The sequence below is a fragment of the Pteropus alecto genome, unplaced genomic scaffold (genome assembly GCF_000325575.1).
Source record: "Pteropus alecto unplaced genomic scaffold, ASM32557v1 scaffold433, whole genome shotgun sequence".
NCBI lineage: Eukaryota > Metazoa > Chordata > Mammalia > Chiroptera > Pteropodidae > Pteropus > Pteropus alecto.
Window position 1 is genome coordinate 122,233 of NW_006433953.1, and position 16,484 is coordinate 138,716.

At 35.0% G+C, this 16,484-nt stretch overlaps 1 protein-coding gene across 1 annotated transcript in view; it reads right to left on the reverse strand.

Moving 5' to 3' along the window:
* SARNP (SAP domain containing ribonucleoprotein) overlaps window positions 1-16,478 on the reverse strand; it is a gene marked incomplete at its 5' end in the record, with an annotated part of 29,058 nt that extends 12,580 nt beyond the window's left edge. Inside the window, 8 exons of the mRNA XM_025044710.1 lie at window positions 6,471-6,539; window positions 7,645-7,670; window positions 9,906-9,934; window positions 10,461-10,534; window positions 11,372-11,423; window positions 14,466-14,533; window positions 14,757-14,803; window positions 16,403-16,478. Of these exons, the coding sequence (XP_024900478.1) occupies window positions 6,471-6,539; window positions 7,645-7,670; window positions 9,906-9,934; window positions 10,461-10,534; window positions 11,372-11,423; window positions 14,466-14,533; window positions 14,757-14,803; window positions 16,403-16,478 (441 nt within the window). The remainder of the gene's footprint in view (window positions 1-6,470; window positions 6,540-7,644; window positions 7,671-9,905; window positions 9,935-10,460; window positions 10,535-11,371; window positions 11,424-14,465; window positions 14,534-14,756; window positions 14,804-16,402) is intronic.
* Between the last annotated feature and the right edge of the window lie 6 nt (window positions 16,479-16,484).

Below are 16,484 nucleotides of genomic sequence, written 5' to 3' on the forward strand. Positions count from 1 at the left end.
ATGCAAAGACATTAGTGGGGGTGGGGTATTGAACCGGGGAAATAGAAAAGACAGTGGGTTTTTTTTTCCTGACTACAAACTTTCTTACTTCTAGTTCTTTAGGATCAAACTCAATAAATGAAATCGGAGACGGATAAATAAAATAAAAAGGTACAAGATCCTAGTAGTCTTAACTATGAACCTTGGGGAAGCATCGCCTTCTATCAGAAACTTCTCAAAAATACAATTTATAGTAAACAGGGCAAAACACCAGCCATAAATGCTGACATAGTATCAAAAATTTCATCTTGCTTCCCCCAATTTTTAAAGCTTTTCCTCTCGAAGTGTTCGATTTATATCCCTAAAATTTTATGTCCAATTTTTCCTCATATCCAGCTAAGTAAAGAGTGTATGTCTGAAGGTTAGGGCATAGTAGAACAAGTTATTGAGCAAAGAAAAACCTGACTCCTATTTCTCTAGTTAAAATTAGAATACATTTTCAAGAGCCCTGGGCAAGAGAGAAAAATTCCATTCTGCCTCTTTGCTCTTCCAAATTCCTACAGCCAAGTGGTTCAACAGCAATTGAATGGCACACATAATGACATCATTGATTAGAACCATAATAGACGAGAGTGAGAAGGGAGGCGTTGGGTGGGGGAAGTGGGAAGGGAGGGAGGTGAAGATGTATTTGTGTTGCAGACAAAAGACAAGTTCTGTTCCTCAGTAGGGACAAATGAAGAACCAGATGAGGGGATAAACTGAGGTCAGAGTGTTTTCCCTATTGTTTCCTCTTTAAACAGCTCCTTCACCACTCCCTCAAGGTTTGTTCCAATGCACAGGTGGAGAAACAGCAGTTTGTGTTTTTTATCTTAGAGAGGAGGCAGAAAAAAAGTCAAATATTTATTTTCAAATTATTTTAAGTTAGAAGGGGATTTAAAGGACTGGTTAAATTTTGGTTGGGCCTAAAATATTCCAAAAAAAGCTGAAGACTGTAAAGTTGGGTCTTGGCTTTTCCTGAAACTCATCCTGAGAGCCACTCTCAATTGCTATCTCTATCTACCCATATATATTATCAATTCTTATCTTTTCTTGATGGTTAATATAAGTTAAAAGAATTCAATTTTTCAAATGGAGGAAGTATATTGGGAAAAATGACAATCTACAACAAAGTGTAGGGGGGATTCCCCCTAAAGTCTTGATCAATGAAATGCGATTTCATTGATTACACTGGTTTTTCCATCTACAATCCTACTATGTGCATTTTTCTTGGCCTCATGGGTCCAATGAGAAAGAGGAATAGAGAATTAAGTGTTACACCTGACCTAGGTACTGCTGTTTGAGTATATTCGGTTGAAAAAGAACCCAGACCTACTCAGCAGGCTACTTTCCCAACTTATCCTGAGATCTACATCTTCTACAACTAACTAATCCTTTAAAAAATATTCTACCAACACCTCATCAGAGCTTACAGTTCCTTGGGTTCTTACAGTTCCATGTTGGCAATGTCCTATGCATGGTCCCACGGTTCTTCCTTTGGAAAACATTTGCATACACTTACCTAAACTCTCTAACAAATTCCAGTTATAGGCTCTCTGAGAAGGCTGGGACCAACTTCTAAATCCACAGCGTAAACTTCCCTTTTCTCCACATCCCAGTGGTTAACCTCTCTCTATACCAAACCCCATTGCTGAATTCATTTATTTCAGATGGTCAAGTTAATCTAGATATAATCGAATGGGTCTTCCAGAAGAGACTAAATGAGACCAGCCCACCATCAGTTAGCCTCAATGAAATTTGTATGCTAGGAGACACTGGTACCCTCTTAGGCTTCGAACTGATTCTGTCCCAGCTTCCTTCCTGGTACCCTCAACACATTTTAGTGACAAGCTCCTCAAAAACAAGGCAAGCCTTATATCTCACTCTCTGAAGCTGTTCATCCCCAACCAATGGTGAGCAAAAGTATATAATTATGAAAGGCTCATGGAACTAATCACTGCAGCCACCCAAGAATCTTCTAGCTACCAGTCTCAACGACAAGATGGTCAGCGGAGCGATAGTTTTTATAACCTGATGCTATGTAACAGAGACCGCAATTATCATGGAAGAAAGTGCAAAAATCACAAACTTGGAAAAAGCAGCCTTCATGGTTTACAGGCCTTAAGATAACTCATTAGGACAGTTACCTATATGAAGAGCTATACGTAGAGAAAAACCCAGTAATATTTTAATAGATAAGATGTAGTAAGATCAATAGGGATACAAAATGCTTACATTTTCTACTACTACTAAGGAATCAAGAAGCAGTGACACAAACTCTCACATTCCCAGGGAGAAAGAATATAAACCACACTCCAGTTTTCTGCTATGTGCCTGGGCTTCTTTTTTTTTTTTAAATACCCACCTAGCTGCATTTTGTGTAACTTCCTATAGTATCAAGTTTCACTTTCCCAAATGGGCCAATATTTAAAAACAAAATAAAACAAATCAACCCAAATTAGCTACAACAGTTAACACTATAACCCTAGGCCTGCGACTTAAGTTTTTACCAAAAATGATGTCCTATGACCATTATATATTAACTAATCTGGCTTCCCATCTATTCCCTCTATCCATCTCTCAGTCTTTTCTGAGATGAGTTTCTTATGTGCCAGGCCAAGTCATGTCCTTCAACAATATAAACACTAGTTCTCTTGGGAGGCATGGAAAACTGACAGAGAAAAAAAAACCCACCACCAGTCAAGCACAAGACTGAAAATCTAGCTGGTGATCAATCAGAACCAATCAAGCAGAGGTTATTTATCTGGGTTTGCTTTGTTTGAGAGGAGGGAGGTTTCTAAGCCCATTGTCACTATGAGGCTTATATGAGAAAAGGCGTGCAATTCTATCTCAAACAGTCCAAAGAGTTGGAGGGGACAATTTACAGCCTCTTGTGTAAAAAATGTCCATAAATGCCAGTGCTATTCTTTGCCCTGTCACTTCCCATTATCCTAAACCAACAGCATTCTATTCACTGAGACCTGAGCTCAAAACATGAACGGACAGATCTTTCTTGGACAGGGGGAAAAGAGGGAAGATGACTGAGGTAGGGGTAAGCCAAATTTCTTTAAGTTTCTGTGTACTGTCCAATGTATATAGTATACTAGTAAAGCTAAAAACTGAAATATATGAGCAGTCATGCAAAAGTGAGCCTAGGAAGAATAGCAGAGATTTGATGTCCACAAATCTGTAATATGCTCAAGACATAAATCTAAATTATGAAGGTGATCAGATTGTGAGTTAAAAATAAAATTAGTCAAAAATACTATTGAGCCATGCCTCACTTCCTCTCACACACTTTCTCTCTTTATCATATATACTGGTCTGCAGCAAAATCTACTGAAGAGAAATCAGCAATCAGGACCTTAAGCTGGATCAAGCAAACATAAACCTTGTGCAATAGAAAGGGTAGGAGGTAGGTTTCTCACTATCCTTTTTAGGATGCTAGGATAAAGAAGAGGCATCTTCACACCACCTACTAACCTCCACTATTGGCATCATATCTAAGTGAATGAGATCTGTACCTAGAGAATAGTAAAATTTATAGGTAACCAAATTATGTAAGAAAATGCTATACTAGAACCCCAGATCCCCAAAATGAGGTGGATAGAGTGTGCTGATTTGGCCATTCCATAAACATAAACTTAATCATGTCACTAACCTTGGCTAACCAAATACTAGGTAGTAAATCATCTCTGGTGATAAAAAACAGTTAAATATAAGACAACCAGGTAACTCTCAAAGAGAATGTATCTAGTTGCAATTTCAGGATTTGGATCTAGAACACTTAAGTTCTAGAAAATAAGTTACTTGACAAAACGAACACTTCCTTTTATTTCCTACTCCCTTTTCTCTAATTTCTTTTCTACAGATTCAGTATATAACTGCTTACGTTCTACAAGTACTAAAAAATTCTGGGCTACAGAAACAGTGCTCCAATGTATATGGTCTGATAAAGGATTTCTATGCTACTTCTAAGTGTGAAAGCTGTGTGAGAGATATAAGCTAGACTTGAGTAGTTCAATATACATATGGCTATTTAAATTAGTAAAAATTCAGTTCCTCAGTTACATGAGCTACATTTCAAGTGATCAATAAATAACCACATGTGGCTAATTACTATATTAGATAACAGATTATTCAACAGAACAATATTTTACAGAATATTTCCATCATCACAGAAAGTTCAATTGGACAGTGGTGTTCTAGATAGCAAAATATCGGCATTTCTGGGACACTGTAATGGTTTATGGGGAAAATTAGACTAAACTGTTGAAATTAGAACAATTCTGAAAATCAGGATTTATGATCAATGTATACGGAACCCATACTCAAGGGAGACATCTCCAAGAGTCACAAACCTCCAAACAAAGAGGTCCTTGGAAAAAAATCATATATACTCTAGTACAGTGCTACTCAAAATGTGGTTCATCTCCTGGTGCTGATCCCCAAACTGTTATCAGTCTGCAGTTAAGTCCGAAATTGAGTTATTAGAAACTTCCAGAGTAATTTAACACTGCTGTGAACATTTTTATTGTATTTTACAAAAGTGCCACTCTGCAATGAGTTGGAAATTTTTAAAAACTAGTCTTTTGCCACAGAATTTGAGAAACACTACTCTAGAACACATGTGTGACGATGAATGTTTAGAGAACAGAGCTCATATAGTCAGAGTTCTGCCAATTACCATTATCTGATTACAACCCTTCGGAGATTTAAAATGAGAACTGAAATCTTATCAATGATCAAGTTAAAATATACAAGTTAACTGACTCAAAGTCATAGAGCCAGGTAGCTAAGAGAACTGAACTAAGAAAGGAAGAAAACTAGTATTTACTGTGGGTCAAAGTGTCACTGTATTAAGGTAATTCAAATATACAATTATTTACTCTACACAAACATGGTGTGTTAGGTATTTCTCCCATTTTTATAGATGAAAACCAAAGAAGTTTAATACTTTCCTCAAAGTCACAAAATTAACTAAGGTATCTGTATCTCTTCATGTTTTACTCAGTCTCCTATGGACTAAAAAAGAAAACAGGTCAAATATGGAGAAAGAGTCTAGGAAAAGGAAGAGAAAGGCTTTATCTATCCTTGCAATGAAATGCTATCAAAATAACTCAAGTGAACAAATTCCTCTCAGGAATGTGTCCATATGAGTTAAGTAGTAGGAGATATGATGTTTAATTTTGTTAATTTTGATAGAACACACAAACACATACAATTCCCTAGAGGAGTGAAGTTATTGCTAAGATTCTCAGACACCTAACCCTCATATACAAAAAGAGACAGATGAGAACCAGGGCCACAGATTCAAGGCACCTTTTCCGTTGGCCATCCAGCAAAACACAATGATTTTGGGTTTATAATAATTCTTCACAATTTAGCTGCATGTGGTTTAAGAATCACATACTCTGCCTACCTCTCAACTTCTAATTTTTAAAAATTTTACATAAACCAGCAAATATTCCTATTGAACACCTATGGTCTCAGCATCAAGCTGGGCACACAGACCTGATGTTTCATTTCTGGTAAACATCAAAAATGTAACCTAAAAAAAAAAAGTAACCTAAAGGAGAGGAAAATGAAGCACAGTTGTATGCAAGGTTGTAACTCCCACAGGGGCACAACTGTTTACTTTTTAGTGTTTAGTTTTTTTCCTGAAATATATAACCACTATCAGATCAATTTTTTTCCAATGGACTTTCAGGGAGCTAAATATTTCCATAATTGAGTGGAAAATGACTTTTTTAAATGATGTTTTTTCTGGTTTGAAATACTCTTCCTTTAACCCTGCCACCACTTCAACCACCAAGAAACATGCTCTCATTCTCACAGAACAAAGATTAAGAGAAACAAACAGAGAATCTTTAGCATTTTCTCCAAAGTACCTAGCAAAACTCCAAACACAACAATGCACTGTAGAACTAATTACCCCACACATCATGGCGTCAACAAAGTTATCTTACTTAATAAACTAAATAGTGTCAGCAGAGAAGCAGAAAGAAAAATATAACTTAATTTTTCTTCCATAGAAAGTCCAAATTTTATTTCTAAGTATCTTTGACCTAAAGACAGAACTGTTTTCTCCTGATTATTTAATTTCCATTATGCCTATATTAGAAATTAAAGCAGATTCAACAAGTTTTAACAACACTGAATTCAACATCTTAACCAAGAGGAATACAGAGCATGCTCTAACAGCCTGGATAGAAGCTATGGGAAAAAAAAAAAAAAAAACTGTGGAAAAAAATAATTAGCTCTGTGAAACAATTCCCACAATGTAATCAAGAACCAATAAGAGGAGGTAATATTCAAAGCATTGTGTGAAACAAGGCGCTATATTCTCAGCCTGTGTAGATCCCAAGCTGCTTTAACATTGCAAAAAAAATTCCAGTCATTTCCAGCCTATGCAGCTCCCAAACTGCCTTCATGTTACAAAAACAGTACTTTACCTTCCTGGAGATTGAAGAGACATTCAAACCAAATCTTTGAGCTCTTTCCTTTAGTTTGTCCAGGTTAACCTACAATAACAGGAAAAACAAAACAAAACCCTGTATTTTAAAAAATCAAAACAAAATATAGAAGGCAGAAACTATGGTCCAAAACTAAGAGTTCAAATAAGCCTACAACATCAAAGATACCCTATATACCAAATTAGGAAACTAAGCAGCACCCATCCATGCCACTAATTATTAAAAAGGCCTCTCTTAGAATGTAGTAAAAGATTCAGCCCTGCCTTCTTCATTCATCAAAGGTGGCAAGAGGCTAAGGAGGGTTTAAGATCAAAGTAGGACAAACACTGCTTGAGAAAGCAAACAAATGTCTAAATCATCACCTCCAAACAAGACCAGCACTCACAGTCCAACATCATTAATTCCTGTACATAGTCTCTACCAAGTAGTTCTTTATCTTCAAGCAAAGAGAAACTATGGCTGTAGTTCTCCTTTCTTCAGAAGACAAATCTATCACTAGTACCCAACTCAATTTTCTTCCTTCCTTTTCTTAGAAACCTTGATATATCAAGACTTATCATCAAAAGTATATTTAGGACATTTATTATTATTACTACCAATAATAATGATGAACTGTAACCCCAAGAGCAGGTTTTCAAAAAGCTGAACATATTTCACCACAGCACTTGTTTCCATTTTCTAAAAATGCCTACTAGTCACAATGGCCCCAAAGCATCTTATACTACTACTCTTTATTCTCTAACTTTATATTTACTAGATAGTGTTAAAAAAAAATCGTAAGTTGCTGCAGATTCTCTTGTAGTAATTAAAAATTAGACATTATCCAAAGCCACTGTTGCACAAGGCCTAAAACTCCAATACCATAAAATAAAAGACTTACATGGATTGTCCTCTAGGTAACACCATCTATTTATTTTTTCAAGAGAAGGGGTAGGAAGATGTCTATAGTGACTTGGAATATGTGGTAATTTTCCTGACCTCTCAGTACCTCAAACAATTCTTTTTTATTCAGGACATAAAACACTGTACTGAAAACAGCCGCCAAGCTCATATGATTTCAGATTCCTCTGATCTGAGGAGGAGTCTCTAACTTTAAAACTAACTGTACAAAGTTAAGCTTTGGCTCTCGAGGTACAAAAAAAATATTTCTTACCATAGGCTTGGTGTCAGATGACAGACCTAAAAAAACAAATAAAACAGTTTTATTAAATACATCTAAAAGTCATAAAGGAAGCTGACACTCTTCAAATCAAATTAGAAAGCACAGAATTAGTATACAGGACAATTGTCCTTTATCCAAGCATGACAAAAAAAAAGGCAGATTGCATCTAGAGATTATATCTATTCATTGAGAACATAAAATGGTGCACCTGCTTTGGAAAACAGTTCGGCTATTCCTCAAAAGGTTAAATGTACAGTATACCAAGATTTAGCAATTCCATACCTAGGTGTATACACCCAAGAGAAATTAAAACATACACCCATACAAAAACTTAAATATATGAATGTTCATAGCAGCATTAACCCTAGCAGCCAAAACGTGGGACAAAAAAACACAGATGTCTACCAACTGATGGATAGATAAAATGTGGTATATCTATCTATACAATGGAATATTATCCAACAATAAAAAGAAATGAAGTACTGATACATGCTATAACATGAATGAACTCTGAATACATATGCTAAGTGAAAGAATCCAGTCACAAAAGACCAAAAGTTTTAAGATTCCATTTATAAGGCAAATTTATATATATAGAAAATTTATATATAGAGAAAAAAAAACTAGTGGTTGCTTGGGCAGAGGAATGGGAAACACTGCTAATGAGTACATGGTTTCTTTTTTTGGGTAATGAATATGTCCTAAAATTAGACTGTGATGATGGCTGCACAACCCTGTGAATATATTAAAAAGACACTAAATTATATATTTAAAAAGGATGAATTGTATGGTACATGAATTATATCTCAAAGCTGTTAAAAAGAGAAAATCAATATCTGGATAAAAGAGCAGAGCTCCTATCATAATGAGTTAAAATTATGGCCTCTTAAACACAGCGTTCTGCCCTGAAATTATCACTAACAAGCAAGTAGTAAATTGGCCCATTGGTTCAACCCTAATCCTGTCAACAACTATTAACTTAAAATTTTTCAGAATTTTATTTTAAGCAATCTCAATCTTATAATTGGTTCCCTAACTCCCTACTGTAAACATTCAGGTATAGATTCAACATTTACCACAACCCATGTGCTAGGAACTGTTAGCTGTTTTTATGTTCTCACTCATAAAACTGTAATTCCTCTTAATTCTAGTTCTAGGATGTCGAAATTATATATATAAAATGCTGCAAATGTTCTCTATACGTTATTTTATTAATCGGGTTTCCTTTTCAAAGTATTAATTTTAACTTTTGTTTTCTTCAAATAGCACCATCTAATTCTTTAATAATTTTGTTGTACCCTCACCAATCCTATTATAGCTCTCTTGATGCAACTAAAAGCCAGAAAATATCTTGTTTGTAAAACACATAGTAACAGTGGCCAGAATTTTGCTGGTCTTTTAAAAAGGTCATTAGGAAGAATGGATTGATTAGAAAACTTTATTTAAATTTTAAGTCTCTGAGAACAGGGACTATGTCCTTTTTAAAAATAATAATTTCTTCCCTAACTTATTACAAAATGCATATTCATTGTAGAAGTCAAAATTCTATAAACCAGCGATAATAAGTATTAACAACTTAGTATATAACCTTCTAATAATTTTCCTATCCATACATGCACTTTTATTACTAAAATGGGAACATACTGCTAAGATCATTTTATAACTTTTTTCACTTAATATCATTGACAAATATTCTTCAATATCATTTTTAACATCTGCATGATCTTCTACTATAACTATGGTACACATTTTCTTAATGAATTCTCTATTATATACTATACTGTTTCTAGTTACTGATAACTAATGTATGCTAATCCCTGTGGCTAAGTCTTTAAGCATATCCAATATTATTTTCTTGTAAATTCCTTGAAGTAAGTTTTTTGAGGTAGAAAAGACTCTTTCCATTTACCACTACACTAGGCGGTGTAACACTAGACAGCTATACATAATTATATGCTGATTTGAGACCCCAGAATAGTAAACAAGGTACTAGAAACTTCTCTGAAGATGCCCAAGAAAAAGAAAACAAATATTGGCACTTCTTCCTATTCTAGTAACTTCAATACCTTCCTTAATTGCCCAGGAAGGATTAATTTAAGTATAGAGTTACCTAATGCAAAGAGGTAAATGTTCTCACTTCTTAAAGGCTTCTAGAGCTAAGTTTACCTCAATTTAGAGAAATGAAATATGTTGTGCCCGAAAAGTAAGAATATATAAAGATAACTTCCTCAGAAGAGTGTCTGTAGTCTTACCTTTTGATGGAACTGAAGAAATCCCAAATCTGTAAAAAGAAAAACAAGCTAAATTTTAGAAAGCTGTTCACACTCCTGGTCTCCGTGTCAAGTGTACATATGGCACTTGCTTGTGATCTCAAGCCTTGCAATCATTAGCTAATTCTAACAACCCCATGAAAGAAGTTCCATTTACTCTTCTTCTCACCAAGAGTCTAGAGAATAAGCCAAAAAGAAGCCTTACTAAAATTGGGAGTAGCAGTCAGTTCCTGACTTTTACCTATTACAAAAACCCTGCTTGATAATAAAACCCAGTCTATAGCTACTACATCCAAATCAGTAGAGAAGTTCTGAACAGAGCCAAAAGTGTGTTTCCTTTAAGCAAGGACTCTATTCTACTTAAAATCAATTTTATTTGTTTGTTTGTTTATATTTTATTTTTTATTATGGTGACATTGGTTAACAAAATCCAGTAAATTTCAGGTATACAATTAACAATTATATTTAAAACCTAGAATCACAGCCCCTCACCATCATACTATAACTATCTCAGGTCCGAAAGGCTGGGACACTCACCTAGCTGCCCGGGCAGCTTTCTTACTCTCCAAGCTCACAGGTACATTGAATCGTTCAGCTCTCTTCTGCATTCTCTAAGTGGTAACAGACAAAAAGAAGGGGAAAAAATTTTCAGTTTCTGGTTTCCTTCTTCTAAGAGAAAAGTTGTTTAGAAGTAAGTGGGGGTTTTCAGAACATGAAGAGTAATTTCTTAAGGTCTAAACTGAGAATACTGACTATCCTAGAGGATAGCAGGTTATATGCGTCCTAGGGCTTACTTAACTCAACATCCCTTTCCAAAAAGCAAATACAAAAACACTATTATTACATCCATGTTCTCAAAAACGAAAAGGCAGAAATAAAATAAAACCCACATTCTGCACGAAATCAAGAAGACAAAAGCTGTGTTTGGTTGACCTTTGAAAAGGGATCAAAGGAACAGCTTGATTCCAACACTAGTGGTACTCTTTTAGTTAGAAATGAGGCAATGTTGTCCTATGCCACCTTTACTTTAAAGGTATAAAAAAGAACACAGAACTCAACTGAAAACCTAGTTTCAGAGATCTTAAGATAGAATCCAGACATTCCAATGTCACCAGTTAGCGAGTTGTAACTTAAAAATGACATTTTCCCTTGTTCCTTTTTATCTTTCAAGGTACAATCCTCCCAAACTCTAGCCCTAGTTTGTAAATATCTTAAAGATAGTTACCACTAAGACCATCATTCTATACAAAAAAGACTAGGGCTTCAAAAGTTACTATGCCAGCCTAAGTACTTTCCCAAGTGTAGTTGGTGGAAAAACATGTCAATACCAAAATCTGCCAATACTGATTTTCTGAGTACATTTTTTAAAGTGATGACTCAGGTAGAATAAAGGGTAAGAAACAAAAGATACATAGAAAGACTGCTCTTTTACTAGGGAGAATACCTACCTCAGTCTGTGGTATTTCAGATGTAATTTTTACCACTTTCTTTTCTGCTGCCCTGGAAAAAAGAAAAGGGATTTTAACAATTAGAAAACTGATACTCTAAACCAAGACCTTAGAATTGTATAAGAATTCACTTGAATCATGTCCTCAGTCTCATATCTCTCTGCTACCCCTTAGCCCAAAAAACCACGAAGCCCATTAGAACTTCAGTTCCTTGAACTGTCATCTATCAATAAAAGTGCAAATAACAGACTCAGTTACTTTTCTGAAGTAGAAGACAGTTATTAGGAAAGAAGTCTAATTAAATATATTGGTCTAAACAGAAACAAAGGATACAAGAAAACATTTGATTTACTTTTAAAAACTTTAGATTTATTTCTGAACTAATGACTATTGCTTTAACCTTCACTGAAATACCAAATCTCAATTTTCATAACAAAAAAAAAAAAAAAAATGAATGAATGCTCTGCAAGCTCTGGTTTCCTTCTTTTACAAATCCCTTATTTCTCCCATGGGGACTGTAGTTCCAGTTGGAACAAAGTGGGACAAATAAAAATGTCAAAAGGAGTAGGAAGAAAAAAGGCTAAGGGGAGTCTGAATTAGGAAAACATGTTAAGTTACTAGTCAAAAGGCTTAAGAGAAAACAAAAGAGGGGGGACCATAGGGGCGGGAGACAAAGTTCGGAAGTACCCAGGATAAATGGAAAGGCATTAACCCTCCACCAAACAACTCCCATAAAACTGTGGGTCATAACCAGTCTCATTAAGGCCCCTCATTTGGAGACATGGGCGGCTTTTGTTCCAACATCCCAGACACTTTTCCCATTTGATCCCCTGAATGGTAGTAATGGTTCAATGGCATTTTCAGAGGAAGCAATTCTGGAACAGGAACTTACTCTCTCCACCATCCTTTTGTTGGAGGTCCCTAGACTGACAGATAAGCAATGGGTGCCCCCTGCTGACTATAACTAAGCCCTACAATATTTAACTGCCTTGGGGGGAAAAAAATTAAAGTAGAAATAGTTATATTTTTGGTGAACCTCAAGCCAAAGTAAAGCAAGGACTCTGAATGTTCGCCTTTTGAATGTTCAAAGGACCTAAATTATCCCTGAATATTCTGACTTTCAAAGAAATTTCTGAATTCTTTCAATTCCTGGTCATTCTTCCTTCCCCAACCTTCTGTCTTGTTCAGGCAGAAAGGGACAACGAAGTTTAATTTTTACTTGAAGTCCAATGCCATTAAGAAAGCATCCTCTCACCAACCCCAGGCTAATCATGACTTCCTTCACATTCCCATCCTGAAGCATAATCACTGCAGAACACCTCATAGCAGAAAGGGAACCCCAGAAAGGAAGCTTCCTTCTACTCTGTTCCAACTTCCTTGGGCACAATTAAGCTCAAGCAATAAAAAACATATCACATTCTGAGAGTCATGGGAAGTTTCTTCTCTTCACTGAGAAATTTCTCTAACCATTCTCACACACAAAACTTGTCCAAACTACAGAGATCCAGAATCTTTCTGTACTGTATATACTTTAGTCTAACCATTACTATCCCTCTAAAAAGAAAAATCACCCCCTCAACACATTTAATTTCCCTGCTTAAAAATTCATTAATAAAATTAAAGCCCTCTAAACGAGAGAATCACACATTTTATATATTCCAAGGACAATAAACTTGTACACAAATTTTCAAACTTCATTATTTTTAATCCACACAAGCCAATTATCATTGTATTGATCCAATCTTCCTTCTTGCCCCGAAAGTCCCCAAAACATTTATTTTAAAGATATTCCATAAACCATTTCCTCGAGGCATTATATCTAAATACAAACCTCTTATGATGGAAGATAATTAAAAGGCTTCAGAAAGCAGTAATATTTAACAAAATCTAATAAAACATTAAACGCACATACCCTGTGATACAGCAAATCCATTACTAGGAATTTATCCTATGGACATACTTTCGCAAATATAAAAATAGTTGCATTTAAGGACAGGTAGCACTGCATTTTTTGCTACTATGAATAAATTTCCATCAACAGGAGACTAGTGAAATTACTGTTCATTCATAGAATAAAGTACTATTACTTGCTAGAAGTTAATAACTACTAAATTTGAGTAAGGCGTAGATGAGGGTCTATTATACTATTCTCATAACTTTTATATATACTTGTAATTTCCCATAATAACAAGCTAAAAAAAGAGACCTATCACTTACTAGGATAATTATTCCTATTTCGCAGAGTTCATATGCGGACTAAATGAACATATGTGTATAACACTTAGAATCTTAGCTAGTACATAACTAACATTTAAATAAGGACATTATTATATATTATATGATGACATAGAAAGATCTCTAGGTGTGAAAAAAAGAAACCAACGATATGCGTACTGTGTATATACATGTATCTGTATATACGTATATCATATAAAATATTCTGAAAGAATATGTTGAAAACCTCTAGGATATAAAATGGGGTGAAAACAAGGAATACTTAATTTTCAATTTTTATACTCCTCTATGTACTGTTTGACTTTTTACTAGTCCATATACTGCTTTTTATGATTAAATGCATTAATATAGCTATGAGAGAAAAAAATGTTAAAAAGGACTCAATTGTTCTTAACATGCTGGCATATAAGATGGCCAGACATTTATGGAAAGAGCCTCAAATAAAAAGATGTTTATGATAACCTTGTGGGATAGTTTAAACAGATCAAAATCTACTTTTCACTCTAGTACTTTGTCTTCTCTTCTTCCAATGTAAAATCCAAAGAGAGCAGTGTTACCTGAGAGACATAATCTCTGCTCAGCACTCTCTTCCCTTACAAAATTCCTCAGATGCAGAGAATCTATAATTCTCTACACAGAAAGAAAACCATCTATTACATAATACAACAAAGGCTAAAAAAACTAAACTTTGGGCTTGAAGTCTCCTGGCCTAATTATCTATTACATAACCCAGAGATAAACTATTTGCTTCACTGAAACCATGTACTTGCGTAAAAGGTAAAACAGAATGAAATACTAAATCCCCCCAAACCTCAGATCTGTCTGTTCCATATTCAGATTATAAAAAAGAGATAGTTACACATCAACAGTTTTTTCGGGGGGTTCTTCCTCTTTGACAGGGAGTTCTATAGGCTTTGGTTCTTCTTCCTAAAACCAAATGAAACAAGATGGTTAATATGAATCAAGAATAAATACTAATCAAAAGAACATGAGAACTCCAAAGTAAACTAGTTTTTCAGAACTTTTATTTCCCCTCTATGCTCCCCTAATGAGTTAGCATTTAAGCCCTCTAGTGATTGATGTTCAGCAATGTGGCCAAGGTACTAGCACATTGCCAGACCAGTAAATAACCTTACTCTCTCCAACTCACCTCTGTTTCATCTCCCAGTACATCTTCTTCATTTGCCTCCTCTTCAGCTAAAGAATATTAAAATATTCAGGTCAAGCCCTGCTAGAAAGCCATCTTTATCACTGTACTTAGGCTAAAATTAGAATTTACCTTCCAAAAATAAAATTCAATAATGAAAGCAGAAATGATGCTCATAAAATTTGCTATACATGGAAAAGGTAACTTTTCTCTACCAAACATTAATACGAAGTTGAACTCCAGCTGGACTACAGAACTTAAATGTGATTAGGTCAAACTATAACATTAATAAAAAGTAATATGGGAGAGTATCTTTCAGATTTAGAGGTGAGAAAGAATTAAAAAAAAAAAAAAAAAAAACCCAGAAGCAAAAGTAGTATGAGAAAAATTTCAGATTTTCAAAACTACGGAAGGACACCATGGAAAAAGAAACAAATGACAAAGAAGGTATTTGTGTCTAAAACCAATAAAGAAATAGTTAAAAGAAATGCCTGCAAACTAACAAGTGAATGAAAGGAATCACGAAAGAAAAAAGAGCAAAGAGGAAACCTAAAGAACCATGAACACGAATGTTTAAACTTTTTAATAATTAGAAGAATGTAAATTGAAACAACCAACACATTAACAAAAATCAGGCCACTATAGGAGAGTGCCAACTTTAGGTATGTGGAGGAGATATAAGAACACACCCCCAACCCTCCCCATGCACTGAAGAGAGTAGATTTATAGAGCAATGCTGGAAAGCAATTTGGCAGTGCTTAGACATATTAAATATACATTTAATAGATATTAATTAGCAACCCACTCCTGGGTATATATCCAAGAAAGATTCTCACACAGGAATATAAGGGAATATGAAAGACATAGTTTGGAAGCAATATAGGTATCTGTCATTGAGTGAATTAAAATGTGGTGTGTTCCATACCTCACAGACTAGTATACAGAAATTGTAATCAACAGACTAGATGACCACATAGTCACATCAATGTATCTTTAAAAAAAAGCAGAGTACTTAGAGAAAAAAGTAAGAAATAAAGCAAGGCTATGGGTTCATTGCCAATTACAGAAAATATTGTACACCAAACACCACTACATACTTTACAAGGACAAAGACAAAAAAAATATATCAATCACATGAGAACAGTTGCTTAAGGGAGTTAGGATAAAAATTAAAGAACTTGTACAATCTGGGATGATAGTATGCCTTAAATGAAGTTGTTATTATTTGTTTTTTAAAAGGCAGCATTAGAGAATGTCTGAGCTAGAGGAGACCAGAGATTACCTATAGATTTCAAGGGTAGAGGTACTTGTCTCATTTCATAGATCAGAAAAGACAAGTATAAATGTAAGCCACGTAAACAGTGACTGTCCAAAGTTACCTAGTAAATTGCTGGCATAAGAGGAACTAAATTAAAATCTTCTGATTCTTGGTTTAATGAAATAAAATTACAATGTCTTAAAGCGGGGGGGGGGGGATATTTCTTTGCACTGCAATCACTGCTCTGGATGATCAAGAGTTTTTCTTGATATAGTTAATTAAGAACTTGTATCGCCAACAACCTAAAGGAAAAGAAGAAATCTTCCACATGGTAGAGCCAAAAACTTAATATCCTCAATCACACCACTCTTTGCCTCCACAAAACACTCACCATGCTCTTCAAGATATGCCTGGAGCCTGTTGATGAGATCTTGTTTTATTCCCTTGGTCTCCAAACCACGAGCAAGACATTC